Source organism: Aspergillus terreus, genomic scaffold, assembly GCF_000149615.1.
Source record: "Aspergillus terreus NIH2624 scaffold_5 genomic scaffold, whole genome shotgun sequence".
In the NCBI taxonomy this organism is placed as follows: Eukaryota; Fungi; Ascomycota; class Eurotiomycetes; order Eurotiales; family Aspergillaceae; genus Aspergillus; species Aspergillus terreus.
The window spans coordinates 1,770,526-1,787,683 of NT_165928.1; the positions used below are offsets into that span (position 1 = coordinate 1,770,526).

The 17,158-nt window shown below is 54.5% G+C and overlaps 9 protein-coding genes across 9 annotated transcripts; 6 read left to right on the top strand and 3 right to left on the bottom strand.

Annotated features, from left to right (window-relative positions):
- Positions 1 to 813: 813 nt before the first annotated feature.
- ATEG_04170 (cation diffusion facilitator family transporter) lies at positions 814 to 2,531 on the top strand (the record flags this gene model as incomplete). The annotated part of the gene is made up of 4 exons (XM_001213348.1): positions 814 to 1,103; positions 1,156 to 1,206; positions 1,260 to 2,080; positions 2,131 to 2,531. 4 exons carry the CDS (start codon positions 814 to 816, stop codon positions 2,529 to 2,531), a joined length of 1,563 nt encoding a protein of 520 aa, XP_001213348.1.
- Positions 2,532 to 3,414: 883 nt separating this feature from the next.
- On the top strand, positions 3,415 to 5,281 carry ATEG_04171 (homeobox domain-containing protein; the record flags this gene model as incomplete). The annotated part of the gene is made up of 3 exons (XM_001213349.1): positions 3,415 to 3,599; positions 3,669 to 3,780; positions 3,860 to 5,281. 3 exons carry the CDS (start codon positions 3,415 to 3,417, stop codon positions 5,279 to 5,281), a joined length of 1,719 nt encoding a protein of 572 aa, XP_001213349.1.
- Positions 5,282 to 6,166: 885 nt separating this feature from the next.
- Positions 6,167 to 7,867, top strand: ATEG_04172 (flavin monoamine oxidase family protein; the record flags this gene model as incomplete). The annotated part of the gene is made up of 4 exons (XM_001213350.1): positions 6,167 to 6,292; positions 6,341 to 6,378; positions 6,429 to 6,817; positions 6,867 to 7,867. The coding sequence occupies 4 exons, from the start codon at positions 6,167 to 6,169 to the stop codon at positions 7,865 to 7,867; spliced, it is 1,554 nt and encodes a 517-aa protein (XP_001213350.1).
- A 457-nt stretch (positions 7,868 to 8,324) lies between these two features.
- Positions 8,325 to 9,041, bottom strand: ATEG_04173 (cysteine hydrolase; the record flags this gene model as incomplete). Its single annotated transcript, XM_001213351.1, has 2 exons — positions 8,325 to 8,579; positions 8,628 to 9,041. The coding sequence occupies 2 exons, from the start codon at positions 9,039 to 9,041 to the stop codon at positions 8,325 to 8,327; spliced, it is 669 nt and encodes a 222-aa protein (XP_001213351.1).
- Positions 9,042 to 9,312: 271 nt separating this feature from the next.
- ATEG_04174 (uncharacterized protein) lies at positions 9,313 to 10,892 on the top strand (the record flags this gene model as incomplete). The annotated part of the gene is made up of 2 exons (XM_001213352.1): positions 9,313 to 9,445; positions 9,496 to 10,892. 2 exons carry the CDS (start codon positions 9,313 to 9,315, stop codon positions 10,890 to 10,892), a joined length of 1,530 nt encoding a protein of 509 aa, XP_001213352.1.
- A 511-nt stretch (positions 10,893 to 11,403) lies between these two features.
- ATEG_04175 (mitochondrial 37S ribosomal protein uS11m) lies at positions 11,404 to 12,111 on the bottom strand (the record flags this gene model as incomplete). The annotated part of the gene is made up of 1 exon (XM_001213353.1): positions 11,404 to 12,111. One exon carries the CDS (start codon positions 12,109 to 12,111, stop codon positions 11,404 to 11,406), a length of 708 nt encoding a protein of 235 aa, XP_001213353.1.
- Positions 12,112 to 12,578: 467 nt separating this feature from the next.
- tim44 (protein translocase subunit TIM44) lies at positions 12,579 to 14,142 on the top strand (the record flags this gene model as incomplete). Its single annotated transcript, XM_001213354.1, has 2 exons — positions 12,579 to 13,408; positions 13,467 to 14,142. 2 exons carry the CDS (start codon positions 12,579 to 12,581, stop codon positions 14,140 to 14,142), a joined length of 1,506 nt encoding a protein of 501 aa, XP_001213354.1.
- A 668-nt stretch (positions 14,143 to 14,810) lies between these two features.
- On the bottom strand, positions 14,811 to 15,993 carry ATEG_04177 (putative Hsc70 cochaperone (SGT); the record flags this gene model as incomplete). Its single annotated transcript, XM_001213355.1, has 3 exons — positions 14,811 to 14,853; positions 14,910 to 15,937; positions 15,991 to 15,993. 3 exons carry the CDS (start codon positions 15,991 to 15,993, stop codon positions 14,811 to 14,813), a joined length of 1,074 nt encoding a protein of 357 aa, XP_001213355.1.
- Positions 15,994 to 16,828: 835 nt separating this feature from the next.
- Positions 16,829 to 17,092, top strand: ATEG_04178 (uncharacterized protein; the record flags this gene model as incomplete). The annotated part of the gene is made up of 1 exon (XM_001213356.1): positions 16,829 to 17,092. The coding sequence occupies one exon, from the start codon at positions 16,829 to 16,831 to the stop codon at positions 17,090 to 17,092; it is 264 nt and encodes an 87-aa protein (XP_001213356.1).
- Between the last annotated feature and the right edge of the window lie 66 nt (positions 17,093 to 17,158).

Genomic DNA, 17,158 nt, shown 5'->3' on the forward strand with positions numbered 1-17,158 from the left:
ACCTAGGCCGGGATTGTCTGGATGGATTTTGCCTCAATGTGAAATTTTTCCGTTCAGTCATCCTGTGACGACCAACCAGGTCGCCTCCAGCTCACGTTAAGAGTTCCCGTGCGTGTCCAACCTTGTTTGGCTTCACCATCACCAGTCGGCCCAGCGGCCCCGGTTACCGAGTCGGAGAGATTGCGTTGACAGGCTTTCACAAGCGAGCCGCTAGCCTGGAGTCTAGATTCGAGAACCATCGTTTCCCCGTTTGTGTCCTGAACGTGGTTCGGGAGTGGGGATCAGAGTGAACGGGAGGCCGAGGAGAGACCGTCAGCTCGTGATGGAGGGTGGGGGGTGTACACACGGAGTAGTACATAGTACATAACTCCGCGGTAAGGAGGTTGTGGCCTCCGGACTTCCGAGAAACAAGACGGGACAATCAGGACAAAACTGGCAAGGAGAGTCGTCCGATGCCTCAGACTGCAAGTCGCGATTCAGGGTACTCCGTATGGAGTTAGTACCGGAGGTTATACGGAGGAAGCAAAAGGACTATGCCTATAACGGTTAGTACAAAAGGTTCTCCGTGGGACTTTCCCTGCTTGGAATTACTGTAGATAAGGTAATCACGTGGTGATAACTAGCACGTGCATGGCGCCGACGCTAACCGAAAGCGGTATTTATGATGTTTTCGATGCTCGTCATCCAGGCACGAATCGATCCTCCGAGTTACCAGGTCCCTATCTGACGCCTAGCATGTTTTAGGTAATTGGTATCGGATGGCTTTCCAATCCATGTTGCATGTGATCTTTGTCCTACACACCTCTTTCCAAAATGGCATCCATAACCCGATCCAGCACTATGCCGCAGCTGTCGGCGCCATCTCCTGCACCTTCGGAGTCCTCCATACAGCCTACAAGGCCCAGCCTTGAGCCCGAGGGGGAAATCTTAGCTACGCGGGGTCAGCGTCTAGCTAGTCTTCTTCGCCGACGCTCGGTCTCTTCCCAGGGCCACGAATTCGATGATCATATTCGGCCCGAGGAAGGTCAGGGTCCTCGCGACGCCGACACTCCATGGGAACGCGCCTTACGCTTGATTGGGGATAGTAGACCGATCTACAATTGGTATGCCATGACCGATATACCATTGGCGCCCGAGGGTTAATGAAGTATACAGGCAGCTTTACTACCAGCCGCCGGAGACGCTGAAGAAAATGCGGGGAGCTGTGTATGTTCCCCCAACACATGTGCAGTACCATCTTAACGCTAATATTTGTTAAGTCGCGAGTATTACGAACACAATAACAAGCTCATATCGCAATACGTCTTTATTGATCGACTACTCGACTCATCACTCCCTCATCGCCTGATCGACGACTACCAACACCCGCGATTCAGCCCCTGTGGACAGGATACCGTTGGCCCCACGAATGGGGAAGCACACGAGCAAGGCCATTATGGCGCGACTGAAGGAACAGGGAAAATTAAGCGGACCCCTCGGAATCTCTACCGCATCCCCAGTGAAAGCTCGCTGCTCCTGCCGCCGGTTGCAGACGAGAACGCTCCCTCGCCCGATCTATTACCCAAGGATGATGATGGCTTTGTGGACAGCGGAGATCGTGTTGTTACTGTGGCTATATACGTCAACTTCGTCGCGAATGTCTTCTTGCTGGCGGCAAAAATTGTCGCCATGTCGATGACGAATTCGCTTTCGGTGCTTGCCAGTCTGGTCGATGGTGCATTAGACTTCCTCAGCACCGCGATCGTTTGGTTTACCACCACGCTTACCAATAAAGAGAACAAATACCAATACCCTATCAGTCGGCGGCGGCTCGAGCCTTTGAGCGTCCTCGTCTTTGCCGTCGTGATGATGACATCCTTTGTGCAGGTGGCCTTGACCTCGGCCGGTCGACTTGTGTCGGATGATCACTCCGTGGTCCAACTGACGGTGCCTTCGATTGCTGTCATGGCCAGCACGGTCGTTGTCAAATTGGCGTGCTGGTTGTGGTGTCGCATGATTAAGAATTCTAGTGTCCAGGCTTTGGCCCAGGACGCAATGACTGATGTGGTCTTCAATCTCCTCAGTATTCTATTTCCGTTGAGTGAGTATTGTCATGGCGCACGCGAGACACTCGGGATTAACAGGCTCTAGTTGGCTCTTTTACGGGAACCTGGTTTGTCGACCCTTTGGGCGGCCTGCTGCTCTCTTTGTATATCATCTGGAACTGGGGCGGGACCGCCGCCGAACATATCCGCCATCTGACCGGTGCCGCGGCATCACCTACCGACCACAGCATTCTGCTCTACATGACTATGCGATTCTCGAAGTCGATCCTAAACATCCAGAACTTGAAAGCGTACTATGCCGGCGATTTACTGAATGTGGAGGTCGACATCGTCCTGGAGGAGAAAACTAGCCTCCGTGACAGCCACGATGTGGGGGAGAGTCTGCAGTATATGATCGAAAGCGTGCCCACCGTCGACCGCGCGTTTGTACATCTGGATTACGACCCGTGGAACATTCCCAGTCATATGAATCAGCGCGAGACATAGCACCATGCACGGAGATTTTGAAATTTGACATGCAGTCATCCTGGCGCGCTGCGGCATGCGTCACGTGATGTCGCGTCGAGCGCGTTTCGGGCCGACACGACGGGAGTAAATTTCCCGCGCGGTGTAATTTGTACGGACTATCTCGACAAATACAACCTACTGTTAGTAACAAGGCAACCCGGTCGGAATCCCATGACAGCGATGCCATTGAGCACTGTGGACAGAATGCTGGACCGGAGTCTATATGACCAATGCCTACTTACGATTCTCTCATCTTGAGGCTCGTGGTTGGTCTCCATAATGCTGCTCCTTGCTTCCAGACGACCCACTGCCCTGGGATGGCTCTCTGCGACACCAATTAGACATCACTGCAGCCAGCCGGAATGCAATCGATGCGGCGAACAGCTAGGAGCGTTGCACTCTGTAAATTGGTATCGATCACGTAGTTGCAGTCCGACTGGACTTGGACTCGCCGTATACGAGCAACGAAGGAATTACAGTAAAACCAGGGTCAACCAGAAAGATTAGACAAAATCCGACGCGTAAAACACTATGAACCACCTAGTACAAGACATGAAGTTTAGCAATTGCAATTCTTTAGCGAAAGAAATCAAAAGGTCTCGTGCGGGTGGGCGGGATCGGCCGAACTAAGAGTTCCTTACAACGCCTGCACGGTGCGCCGCCGCGTCTACATCGCGACGCGATTAATGAAGCGTCTTTTTCCTCCCTCACGCTGGGGTACCTCCACTCCTGATCTTTAGTCCCCCCAGCTGCTACCAGAAATCCCATTCTGGTCCATTCCCACCTCTCTTCTCCGATCATTGTGTTCTCCTCTCCTCCCATCTTATCCTCATGCTCCCGTCCTGACCTACCCACATCCATCATGTCTGATCCGGAGCCTTCTGTGGCGGCCTCGTCCTCCCCGCCATCAGCCCAGGCGTCCGATTCTGCTGCTGCCGCCGCCCTCAACTACGCCTTTCTCGTGCACTCGCAGAAGACTCTGACCCAGAACCTTCCTCCACGCGTGGATAATAAGCTGCTGGCTCGGCAGAAGCGTCGTCGGACGAGGTATATCGCCAATGTCGCCCCATTCGCGCGCGTTCATGCGTGACTGACCTGTGACTCTTCCTTGTATAGTCCCGAGGACCATGCCATTCTCGAGGCCGAGTATCAACGCAATCCCAAACCCGACAAGGCGGCCCGTGCCGATATAGTCAGTCGCGTGTCGTTGGGAGAAAAAGAGGTCCAGGTACGCGACTCGAACAGAGCGAAGGCCTGTTTCTACGCGTTTGTGCACGATGCTGACATTTCGCCTCGTTCCAATACAGATATGGTTCCAGAATCGGCGGCAGAACGATCGTCGGAAGTCCAAACCGCTCCAGCCTCATGAACTCGTTGCCCCGCGGTCCGCCGACACGTCGAAGCAGAGTGGTAGTGATGATAATCTCCCGACGGAACTGGAGTCTTCCAGCGGAGCGGAGCAGGATGAGGGGAACAGTCAGGATACCAATTCCCCCGACCACGCGTCTTTCGAGTCAGACGGAGTACATGAGGATAAGGACGGGTTTGTACAGCAATCTTCGCAGGCAAGTGCTGCGTCGACGGAGGCTGTGGAGAGTAGTCAACCTGCACCAGAAGAGTCTAGGCCGGAGCCGGAGCCCGTGCAGGACCCTGAAGTCGTTGATGAGTCCCAACAGGGCTCGGCTAAAAGAAAGCGATCTGTTTCCGACCTGCGGGAAGCCCGACCCATCGTGCAGCAGGCGACAACACCCAATGGGATTCAGACAATGAAGTCGCCGCCATCTCTGCGAATATCACTATCGTTTGACGGGGAGGCAATGGTCAGAAAGGAAGGCGAGTTGACCCCCTCGCCGCCAAAGGGACGCAACGCACTCCGGATTGCCATGTCGTCGGACGGAAAGGCAGTCATTCGTGCGGAAGGAGAACCCTCCCCGTCCAAAAACCGGATTTCTATGTTTTCGACGCGCAAGTCTCGTCTGGGGGGACTCCGAAGAAGCAACAGCGCGGTTGTGCTAGGGACCCCGCGTGGCTCCATCGAGAAAGAGAGGCTATTCGGGAGGTCTCGCGACCCGAGAAACTGGGAGTCCTTTGTCGATACCGACGCACGGAGCGCCTTGTCGACGCCGACGAGCTCACAGAGCAACCCGCATTCTGGATCCCCCGCGCTGTTCCGCTCCAGCAGTCAGCGCTCGCTGACGCGAAGCTTGTCCGCAAGACACTCGAACAACCTGGCAGCTGCTTCAGCCGATTACATGAATACCCCCGTTCCCCAGCCGTCGAGAGAGAAGCGGCGGAAGATCTCTCGCACCGTTTCTTCTCTCGGTCGTCTGGAGTCCAGCATGAGCGCCCCCAACAAGTCGCTATACACATCCAAAACACCCAAGACGCCAGCCCACGGCGCCAAAGACGATTTGGACGGCGGTGATTCCGACAAGGAGAACTGGATACCAGGAACCCGGGTGACGCATGCGCGTCGGCGGCCCACCACGCACCAACAGTTCCAACGATCCGTTCTCCGCGAATCCAACGGTCGCGATGGCCGATTGACCAAAGGCTTATCCGCTGGCGGTAAACAGTCTCGGAAAGCTAGCGGCGGTAACAGCAAGACGGCGCCCCCGGTAGATGCCGAGGTGTCGGCTTTTATGTCCGGCGGAGGCAGCGCCAGTCAAGAGGAAGACCTCGATTGCATACAAGGCCTGCTATCTCTGAGCCAAGGAGCCTGGAGATAGATGAACCGGAGAGGAAGAGACAGGAGCTCCTCGTTTCTCTCCGATATGAAGATGATTTCGTTTGTCCGATTTCCTTTGTTTCCCCATCCATTCCTTTCCTTTGTGATGTCAATTGCAAGCCAGCCAGCAGTGATTGCATGTATGATCTGTACGTGAGCGATGCTCATCCTATAACGATTGGACTATGTTGCCGTTTGGTGTAGCTGTTGATTCTTGAAGGCATAATAATACACCTCCCTTGATGACTGTTTCTCTTCGATACTACCTAGGTAGACCAATGAATGACCTACACAATGAACGGCGTAATCTTTCCAAATTTTATTTGTGATAGACAGGGTCCGAGTAAGCCACGGGCGCGTGGTGGATTGATAGTGGCGAGAAATGGGCAGAAAACGGAAGTGCTGGCCTGCACGTGGCCTGTGCTGCTGACTGAGGCATTTCTAGAAGTTTAAGAAGACTGTCTGGACCCATGGGATCCTCTTTTTCCTTCCCAACATCAGATGTACAGAGGCTCTCCCCGGCTGCAACGTGGTGGGAGACTTTATACTTGGGTAAGCTGGACCCCGCGTTGCTTTTTCCCCGCCATCCATCTGCAACCCGTCTGGAACGTGTCGACCGTCAACATGATATTATTGTTCATGGATTGGTATCACCTTGAATTGCACAAAAACCTCTACATGCAAAATGCTACCTATATCTAGTATTCAGTTATCTGTGCTTTTTCTGTTGTCTTCACTAATTGCGATGAAGGACTCAAAATCCTATACGCCGTATCGGGTTGAAGTGAACTAACGTACGTGACAGAAGAATTCCAGACATCCAGGCAATAGAATTGGCATTTCCTCTTCATCGTTACGGCCTCACTCTCAGGAACGTACTGCTATAATGAGCAGGAAACCTAACGTGGCTGTCATCGGAGCTGGGTTCTCAGGCCTACGGTGTGCCGACATTCTGATACAGAATGGCGCTCGGGTAACCATCTTTGAAGCAAGAGACAGGATAGGAGGACGGGTGAGTCTACTCTCTTGAGATGTAATCGACAGCACTAATATGGAACAGGTTCATCAAACCAAGGTCGCAGACCATCTTGTAGACCTGTAAGGACTTACGCGCCTTCAGTTCTGTGGGCATTCATTAACTATCCCAGCGGTCCTAACTGGATCCACGGCACTGGAACAAATCCCATTGTTGCTATTGCAGAATCAACAAACACGACGATTGAGGACTTTGAAGGTGACCCAGTCATATACTCAACTGATGGCCAGCTTCTCGACGCAGACATCGCCACGAAGATATCTGAGTTCCTGTGGGCCACCATCGAAGAAGCGTTTGAATACAGCAATGCACATAAAGACACCATCCCCGCTGATCGAAGTCTCCTGGACTTTTTCAGAGAGAAGCTTGAAGAGACAGACTTCACTCCCAAGGAGAAACATTTGTGCATTGAAACATGCCGGCTATGGGGTGCTTACGTTGGGGACCCCATCGAAAGACAAAGCATGAAGTTCTTCTGCTTGGAAGAATGCATAGATGGGAGTATGTTTGGCCATCGCCGGAATTACGCATTGACTAACGTTCGATGCAGATAACTTCTTCGTTGCAGCAACTTATAAAGCAATCCTCGCACATGTCTCGCAAACAGCCCGCCAGCATGCAGCCATTCGTTTTAATGAACCAGTCGTGAAGATCGAGTCGAAACCTCATGAAGGGTCCGTCAGACCACATGAGATCACATTGACAACCGCCACCGGGCAATCGTCTTCGTTCGACGAAGTCGTGGTCACCTGTCCGCTCGGCTGGCTGAAGCGCAACAAAGCAGCATTCACGCCAGAGCTCCCTCCACGGCTCATCCAAGCTATAGACAGCATCTCGTACGGCCGCCTGGAGAAAGTCTACGTGACATTTCCCACGGCCTTCTGGCATCCAAAGTCTTCAACAACTACCACGACAAACGGCGCATCATCACGACTCCACCCATACAACAAACTAACCTTTGCGCAATTCCTCGACCCCAACTACACAGAGCGCCCTGAAGGCATCCTCTGGAACCAGGAGTGTGTCTCGATGGCCGCGCTCCCCGCACCCTGCGCGCACCCCACCTTACTCTTCTACACTTACGGCCCCTGCGCCACGCACATCGTGAACAGATTCGCGCATATCGACCCCTCATCCCAGGAGTACTACGACTTCCTCGACAACTTCCTCCGCCCATTCTACTCCCGTCTGCACGGATACGCAGACGGCTCTCCGGACTGCAAACCGCGCGCGTTCGTCGCGACGCAGTGGCAGAACGACCCGTACGCGGGCAACGGGTCGTACTGTAACTTCCAGGTCGGGCTCGAGCAGGGAGACCGGGATATTGAGGTGCTCCGCGCGGGGCTGGGCGTCGACCGCGGCGTGTGGTTTGCGGGGGAGCATACGGCGCCGTTTGTGGCTCTCGGAACGACGACGGGGGCGTATTGGAGTGGAGAGCGCGCGGCTGGGCAGATTTGTAGGTTGTATGGGCTTGGGAGTGTGGGGATAGGGGCTGGGAGAGATGATTCTTTGCCGTCGGCGGTGGCGAAGGGGGGTGGTTGGGGGAGATAGCTGGATGTATAGGCGTTTACTTCTGATGATCATATTGGGATTGCATTGGTGTGTATATCTCTACTGCGTACAAAGGAGGAGATGGGTGGGTGTAAGGTAGAAGGCATTTCTAGCTATAGAGCGAATACGCCCTCAAAGATACTAAAGACCATGCTGCCAGGTTGATTCTGGGTAGCGTCCTCCGCCACATAAGCACGGCCAATGCAGAGCTTGGTCCATAGATATCCCAATAAAGATGGGTTTTGGAATTTAGTTGCTTCCTCTTCACCCTGCCACTTCACTTTCTGCTCCGGATGCAGTACCGGCAGGAGTAGTTGTACCTAGTATTCATATACCCAGAATAGCTGGCATAATGCCTGCTAGGCGGTGCTACCTATTTGCTCCGAATGAAGTATATGAGAAAGGCATCTTAGCGAAAGCGCGATGGTAAGTCCCATTCATAGATTGCCTCCCTTCTCTACCTAGCATAGTATTCCGTCAGGCTGTCTGCTCCGCGTGGTCCCGACCGACTGAGTCCCTCCAATGCGTCCTCTATAGAAATCACCTTCAGTCCCATCTTAGGAAGCAGCATGTCGAGAAGGACGTGCGAGAATTCCGAGTTCTGGGTGGGTGGTAGCTCCACCACGTTGTCTCTGATCACATAGACATTATAGTCCAGATCAAACAACCGGTAGATAGTCGACATCACCACACCTGAAAGACTCAATCCAGACTAGGACACTGTTAACATGCTTTCGAGTCAAGGATACGTAGACCATACCACGACAACAGTTTTGATACCCCGCGCCTTCAGGATCTGCGCAAGCGCGTTTCCAGACGTCGCAGACCACCGGGTCTTGTGCAGCACCACGTCCTTCTCATCCAAGTGAAATCGTTTATCAATCTGCACCGGAGGCGTTCCATGTGCAAACTCGCCATACGGGCGAAGCAAGCTGGCAAATGGCGAGTCGGGCTGGACCTCCGGCTGGCCTGGATTGAAGGAGAGAGTGGAGAAGATAGTCAGGGGGCGAGGGGACTTCTGATGCACGGCGTCGTTCCATCTGGAGCAGTTCGCGATCATTGCCTGGCCCTCCGGGTTGTTTTCCACGGCCTCGATCAGCACGGACATCCAGTCCAGGTTGAGGATCGCATAGTTGTCGCCAAAGTCCACGAGGTTGTTGGTCACGGAACCCATTGTGATGGGGGAGATTACCGAGATTGGTAGCACGAAGGTGGAAGATACAGCACAGAAGATCCAATTGGAATATTTACTAGACTGCTCGGGGATGAAGTATGTATACGGTTCGCAATTCCGATGTCAATCGGAACTCCGATACAAGGCACGCGGAGTTCCGTTGGACAGTATACTTGAGTTCTCGTCATTGTGGCACTTGGATACTTATATATATGCCGTATCTCCATGGAACGGTGGCATTCTCACCATTGACTATAGTCAGTCACTCACTATGTCTTCCCCAGACAGTACAACCCACACACCCACCACCACTCCAACAGTGGTTACTCCGGACCCGCCATACAGCATCTTTGACAAACGTCAAAAGTGGCTAATCATCATCATTGTCTCGACAGCAGCAACATGTGAGTCTTAAATAACACTGCTTACTGTCCTACTCACTGATGATCTCCAGTTTCGGGCTTCGCTTCAAACATCTACTTTCCCGCTCTACCAACCATTGCGAATGATCTCAATGTATCCCTCGAACTCGTCAACCTCACCGTCACCTCCTATCTTATCTTCCAAGGCCTAGCACCGAGTTTCTGGGGCCCAATATCCGATGTGAAGGGTCGGCGCACCGCCTACATCTGCACCTTTATCGTGTTCTTCTGCGCGTGTATCGGCCTCGCGGAGACCAAGAACTATGCGACGTTGATTGTCGTTCGGTGTCTTCAGAGCGCCGGCAGCGCCAGCACAATTGCAATTGGATCTGGCGTGATTGGCGACATCACCACTCGTGCTGATCGAGGCGGGTATATGGGGATTTTCCAAGCAGGGCTTCTTGTTCCAGTGGCCGTGGGGCCAGTGATCGGAGGCGCAATCGCCGGTTCGCTGGGATGGAAAGCAATCTTTTGGTTCCTGGCTATCTACAGCGGTGTCTTCTTGTGTCTATTGATTGCTGTGCTTCCTGAGACACTGCGATCCATTGTCGGCAATGGCTCTCGAAAGTCGTCCCACCCCCTACGCAGATACCCACTGAACCTCTATCAAAAATCAAGCAAGGTACCATGGCAGCAGGGCCAGGACGGCCAGTCCACAACTGCAGCAAAGAAAATCGACCTTTTGGGACCGCTTCGCATGCTCCTCAGCAACCACGCAGCCCCTATCATCTTCTTTCTGGCGATTTACTATGCAGTGTGGCAGATGAGCATCACGGCAATGTCCTCACTGTTCAAAACCCGCTACGGGCTGTCCGAGATCCAGATTGGCCTGACCTTTATTGCGAACGGGGTTGGCTCGATGGTCGGGACCTTGGTGACGGGCAAGATCCTCGATGCCGATTACCGTCGCGTCAAGACAAAGTACGAGGCTTCATTCGACAGCGAGCATGGAGATGCAATCTCCCAGACTGCACGGGAGGAGAACTTCCCTCTGGAGAGCGCTCGCCTCCGTCTTGTCCCCATCTTCTCCATTACCCAGTGCCTTTCCATTATTCTGTTTGGCTGGACAATTCAGTACCCCAATAAAGTCCACATCGCGGTGCCGATTGTGTCCACCTTTATCACAGGATGGACAGCGGTCTCCACGCAGTCCCTCATCATGACATATCTGGTTGATATCTTCCCTGATAGAAGCGCTGCCGCAAGCGCTAGTCTGAACCTGGCAAGATGCCTGTTTGCTGCCGGCGGTACGAGTTTTATCATGCCTATGATCAATGGGGTGGGCGTTGGAGTGGCATTTACGATCTGCGTTGTCGTACAGCTGGTGGCCTTGATCGGCCCTCTGGTTCAGTGGAAGTTTGCTGCTAGATGGAGAAGGAAAGAGAGAGAGGAAGCTGCGCAAAGGGAAGAGCAAAAGGGAGAGTGTTGAAGATGCTGGCAACTTCCATCCCATCGAGTAGTATACTGTATTTGTGGTGAAGACATGTAGGTTGATATGGGTGCCTTAATAATTAATACTAAGCCAAGTACACAATATAAGGAATTCATCATCATCAATGCATGGGGGTGAGAAGATGGACTCAATTAAGAGGAGTCGAGACCATTCCAGCAGCTCGGAAAAGAGTAGAAAGGGACAGGGTCCCTGTGTATGTGGCCCAAGTCTATGCGCGGTTCCTGAATGGTAACATCTGGATAGTCACTTCTATCGGGCATTTTGTCTGGAGAGTCATGGTACCTGGGCCAGTCCCATTCACGGTTTCTGAATAGTAGTAACATCTGAATATTCACTTGTATCAAGACAGATTCTCGAAAGAGTCATGGTATAATTACACGGAAACACTGTATGATCAACAGGGAACCTAGGGAGAGCCACTGAGCCCCTGCAACATGTGCTCCAACAATCCTCACAATGATTGCTCTCACCACCTCATACCAACAGTCTAACCCAGCCGGCGCACCTTTCTGCTCCGAGTACCACCAAACTTTATCCGGGTGGAATCCGCAACGCGACTGACCAGCCCCCGAACGTTTCGTCCCTCGTTGCCCAGCAGAACCTTGGTGAACGCTTCGCGGCCCGCACCAAAGCCACGGAAGACCACCTCCAACCGGTTAATATCCAACAGATACCCCCGTTCCTGCATCTGACCAAACACATGGGCGGTCAACTGGTATGCGGGATCGTAGCCGGAACGACCGCCCTTGCGGAACCCGAGGTGGCCACAGCTCATGGAGAGAAGCGGGTTGCCGTTTGGCCGCGTCAGCGTCAGGATGGTGTTGTGCTTATGGGCATAGACATGGAGGTGATGCGGAGGCGCGCGGTCCGCGTACGGTTGCTTGATCATTTCGGCTTCCAGGCTCTCGGCCATGCGGGAGTAGTCGCGGCTCACGTTGGGGCTGGTGCGAGACTTGTCGGTGCCCTGCATCATCCGGGTGATCGCGGAGAGCGGGGAGTTGTCGTTGGCGGGTTGTTCAGACTGCGTGTTGAGAATCTGGCGCTCGATTTCGCGGCTCTTCTCCTTCGCGTCCGCGAGGGTCTTGGGGGCCGAGGAGAAGGGCCTCGCCAGACGGAAGGAAGGGGCGTGCGTCTGGCATCGTCGGCTGATGGAGGGCAGCGCCTTGGACAGGGCGCTCACGAATGTGCTGTTCATCTTTTCGGCAGTATGGCGAGTCGTCGGGTTGCGGGTAGGGAGTCGGAAAGTCGAGATGGAGCGTGGTGGACGGATCCAACCTACGCTGCGGACACAAGAAAAGCGCAAGACAGCGAATCCGCTAGCAATGCAATTGAGTCGAGACGGGAGAATCAACGGCGGTTCATCACCGTTCGGGACGAGATGTTGGACGGGGCACTGGACTGCACTGGACTGGCCGGCGGCGGAAAAGGCCCGAATTTTCGATCGAGTCTTGGCGCCGTCGGCATCTCAACTTTTTTCCCTTTCCTCTTCATCCGCGGCCGACATCGCCTTTTTCCTTCTCCCCCGTCTTTCTCCCCCACAACACCCACGACTTCCCTGGACCCGGGGAGTTGCTTCTGCCATCTTTATCCTTTGATTGATATCTCCTACCCGACCCCTCCCATTCGTCGTCAGAGTCGCAGAGCATGATCTCGGCTACCAGAATGTCGGCCACCGCTCGGGTGGCCACCTTGCGCTCCCAAGTGCCCACGCTGAAGTCGACATATACCAGTGCCTCTCAGCGCTCCATCCTCCAGGCCTACTCCTACACGACGTCTTCGTCCGCCGGAGCTATCCTGTCTCGCCATTCCGAACGCGCCACCCGTCCCGTGTCGATTCTCTCCCCGTACGCTGCTCTCCCCCTCACGCGGTCTTTCCACGCTTCCGTCTCTCGCTCGCAAGAACAGAAGGAGAAGAAGTCCGAGGAAGGAAAGGAAGAGAAGAACGAAGAGTCGAAGGAAGAAGGCAAGGAGGAGGACAAGAAAGACGCCCCTCCGCCCCCTCCCCACGGAGACAAGACCCCCTGGCAAGTCTTCCGCGATACTCTCCAGTCCGAATTCAAGGCGTCCAAGGAGTGGAATGAGTCCACCAAGGCCCTCGCCTCGTCCGCGCATCAGTTCACCGAGAACGAGAACATCAAGCGGGCTCGTGCCGCGTATGAGGCGGCCTCCGGAGCGGCAACCAGCCGCACCTCGTCCGCATTGAAGACCACCGGTCAGGCCATCGGCAAGAGTGCCGCCTGGACGTGGAACACGCCCGTGGTCAAGGGGATCCGTAAGGGTGTCAACGCCACCGGTGCTGGACTGGAAAAGGCCACCCGGCCTGTGAGAGAAACTGAGGCCTACAAGAGCGTGAAGGATGCCATCGACGATGGCAGCTCCTCTCGCTATGGTGGCTGGATTGAGAAGGAGGAGCGTCGGAAGCAGAGAAAGCTCCGTGAAGAGATGGAAGCCAAGTCTGGTCGCAAGAGTGAGCCCATGGTGGAAGATCCGAAGTAAGTGTTATGGGACCCATTTGGCTCTTTGGTTCTAACGGTCGTCTGCTCGGTATAGTGCTGGTACCAACATCACCCTCCACAAGGATTCCGCCTGGAAGGAGTCGTGGCGCGATTTCAAGGATTCGAACCCCATGATGCAGAAGCTCTTCTCGCTCAAGGAGACCTACAATGAGTCGGAGAACCCTCTGATCAGCACCGCTCGCAGCATTTCCGACCGGGTCGCCGGCTTCTTCGCCGAGAATGAGACGGCCATGGTTATCAAGAAGTTCCGGGAGATGGATCCCAACTTCCAGATGGAGTCTTTCCTCCGGGAGATGCGCGAGTACATTCTCCCCGAGGTGCTCGATGCCTACGTCAAGGGAGATGTGGAGACCCTGAAGCTCTGGCTGTCGGATGCGCAGTTCCACGTGTACGCCGCCCTGGCACAGCAGTACACCACCGCCGGACTCAAGTCCGACGGCCGGATCCTCGATATCCGTGGCGTGGATGTGTCCCACGCCCGGATGCTTGAGCCCGGTGACATTCCCGTCTTCGTCGTGACCTGCCGTACACAGGAGGTGCACGTCTACAAGAACACCAAGACGGGCGAGCTGGCCGCTGGCATGGAGGACAAGGTCCAGCTGGTGACCTACGCCATTGGTCTCACGAGAATCCCCGAAGACGTCAACAACCCCGAGACCCGAGGATGGCGGTTGATCGAGCTGCAGAAGGCGGCTCGCGACTATATCTAGACGTTCCTCGATGAGATGCTGCTCAGCATACGACTCCTCCGACTTTCATATTAGCCACTTCTCCTGATTATCGGCGATCTCTGATGAACTACCTCCTCATTTCTCTTCTTGATTGTTTTGATATCATCGACTGTACAATATCGACTTTTTTTTCAATAGAGACCAGACGGAATGGGCGCTCATGTTACGTCTGTTCGCTTCATGACTAATATTCGCTGAATATTCCAATTCCTGTTGAGTATCTTGGGTACTTTGAGGTCGAACACAAGAGCTGGTGTGTGGAAATCGCACCAGCTCCTAATGGCGCGAACTCTGGTTGTTTGGCGTCCACGGTGGTTTGCTTGGCCTTTGGTTTCTTTCGCGAGTTCAACGCTCCTCTCTCCTCATCGATTGCATCTGGATTTACGTCCAGCTTTCTGTTTGCAGCTTTATGCGAGACCTGAGTCATATCGGGATCTACATTAGAAAACCTGATTACTGTGAGCAGTGTATATACAGAAAAGGATATTCATTTTGAAACATCTGCATGTGAGATCTAGACAGAGAAAGTCGTTTCTATTTCCTCATAAGAATTAAGATATTTTCATATGAATCCGAAATAAGGGATAAAGCTCAAGACAATCCATAGCGTCGTTCACAAACAAATGCCACCAGAACGGCTCCACCGCTTACTGTCCTCCACGCCCAGCACCACCCATCATGTTACGGGCCCTACAAACTCCATTAGCTCACGGCAAATATGATCATAATTCAAAGACAAAACTTACATCTCCGCGATAGACGGATCGCTCATCAAACTAGACATGTCGGGCATACCGCCACCGCGGCCAAAGTTCTCAGCCATCGAGCGCAGCTGCGGGTTGCTCATGAGGTTGTTGAGCATGTCCGGGTTGCTCATCAGGTTCTGGGCCATGCTAGCGAACATCGGGTTGTTCATAATCGACGAGAGGTCAGGGCATGCCGCCGGCGCCACCGCCAGCACCACCACACCGCCCAGCATGCTCGCCAGCGACGACAGATCAGGCATACCGCCAGCGCCACGAGATGCACCGGCGGCATCATCGACCGCATCTGCGGGGGGCTCAGCGCCGCGGCTGGCCTCGGCGATCTTGCGCTTAGTGGTCTCCAGCCCACGCTTCATGGCATCGCTGCCGCCGTTGCCCTCGGCCTCGATGCCCTTCTCGTACGCCTCCTTGGCGCCGTGGTAGTCGGCCATGTCGAAGCGCGCCAGGCCCAGCCGGCTCCACGCCTTGGAGTACTTGGGGTCGACGGCGGTGGCCAGCTCGGCGTCCTCGGCGGCCTTTTCGTGCTGTCCGGAGGCGGAGTAGGCGGCCGCCCGGTTGGACAGGTAGATCGGGTTGGCGGGCGCGATGGCCAGCGCCTGCGTGTAGCGCTCGATCGCGACGGTGTACTCCTTGCGGGCCATGGCGGCGTTGCCCTCGGATTTCAGCTTGTCGGACTCGGCGGTGGGCGTCCCGGCCTTGGGCTGCTGGGCGGTCTCGCTGGGGGCGGGCTGGGTGGCGGCGGCGGCGGCACCGCTGGAGGAGGAGGGCTCGCCGGACGGCTTCTGGCGCAGCTTCTCGTAGACGCTGTAGATGCTGGCCAGCGACTGGCCGCCCAGGGCATCCTTGACAGCGGCCTCATCGGACGGGTCGACCTTGAAGGTGTCGGCGATGCAGGACTGGGCGACTTCGATCGACTCGGCGTCGTCGGCGGTCAGGGTGCCGTCCTTCAGGCTGGCGCCGAGGAAGTCGATGATGGCGAGCGCCAGGCGCTTCTTTGACTCGGTGGGAGCCTGCGCGGGGACATGTTAGAAGGTGGGAAGGGGATTGGGAGGGTCTGTCCTACCATGGTAGTTGGAATGGATGGGATACCGCTGTAATGGGAGGTCGGGGTGGAAAAGGACAGAATAGTTTAAGGTAGTAAAGTACTAAGACTTGTGATAATGCGGGGAGCAGCGGCAGATCCAGCACCTTCTAGGGATGAGTCATCATGCATATATAGATGCATAATATTCTGTATAAGGGATGCTCACTAGTACGTATCTCTATCCAACCCGCATTGCCAACCGTGGCGTAGCTAGTCCAACCTTAATAAGATGAAGAGTATCCCCGGTCTCGTGCCTTGAGAGTAAACATTTCCTCATAATCGATGCCTAGTTCAATGTTCTCGTAAAATCCTCGACCCCAAGAGCGGCTACTGCACCTCCACGCAGCGAAAGTGAAGCGTAATGGTCCGTCGTTTCAGCAAAGAGATATTCACCATGAGGGACGCTCCAGTATCCGTCCCGAAGCGCCTCCTCTTGTCTTACATCTTTGACTGGATTCTCATTATGTGTGTGCCCCCATCTGCTGGTATTCCATCACTAACATTCTTCAGCGGAATCGCCCTCATCGGCTATGGATTCTCCAAAGTGACGCCGAACCACTATCCATTTTCTCTAACCGATCCGAGCATCTCTCTGCCCTACACGGCTCACGAGACTGTCTCCACGGCGGTTCTCGTCGTAGTTTCTCTGATTGCGCCCGCGGTGATCATCGTGGCCGTTGCCTTCGTTTTTATCCCCGGATCCGCAGCAAGCGAGGCGCTGGGCGAGGCCCCGTCGCGGTCTGTGCTGTGGAGGTATAAAATCTGGGAGTGGAATGCGGGATGGCTTGGCCTGGGCCTGTCGATGGCGGGCGTCTTCATGGCGACGCAGGGGTTGAAGGATCTCTACGGCAAGCCGCGGCCGGATCTGCTGGCGCGCTGCAATCCGGACCTTTCCCAGATCGCAGCACACACCGTCGGCGGGCTGGGAAGCAAGTTAACCGACGCCGCTACGCTGGTGAGCTGGGAGATCTGCCAGAACAAGTCGGATGACCTGAAAGTCGATGGGTTCTCGAGCTTCCCTAGCGGCCATTCATCTAGTATGGCTTTCCTTTACATCTGGGAGGGCATCTACAGAGGCTAATCTTGATCTAGTTTCATTCGCAGGACTGGCCTATCTGAGTTTGTGGCTATGCGCGAAATTCTCCAT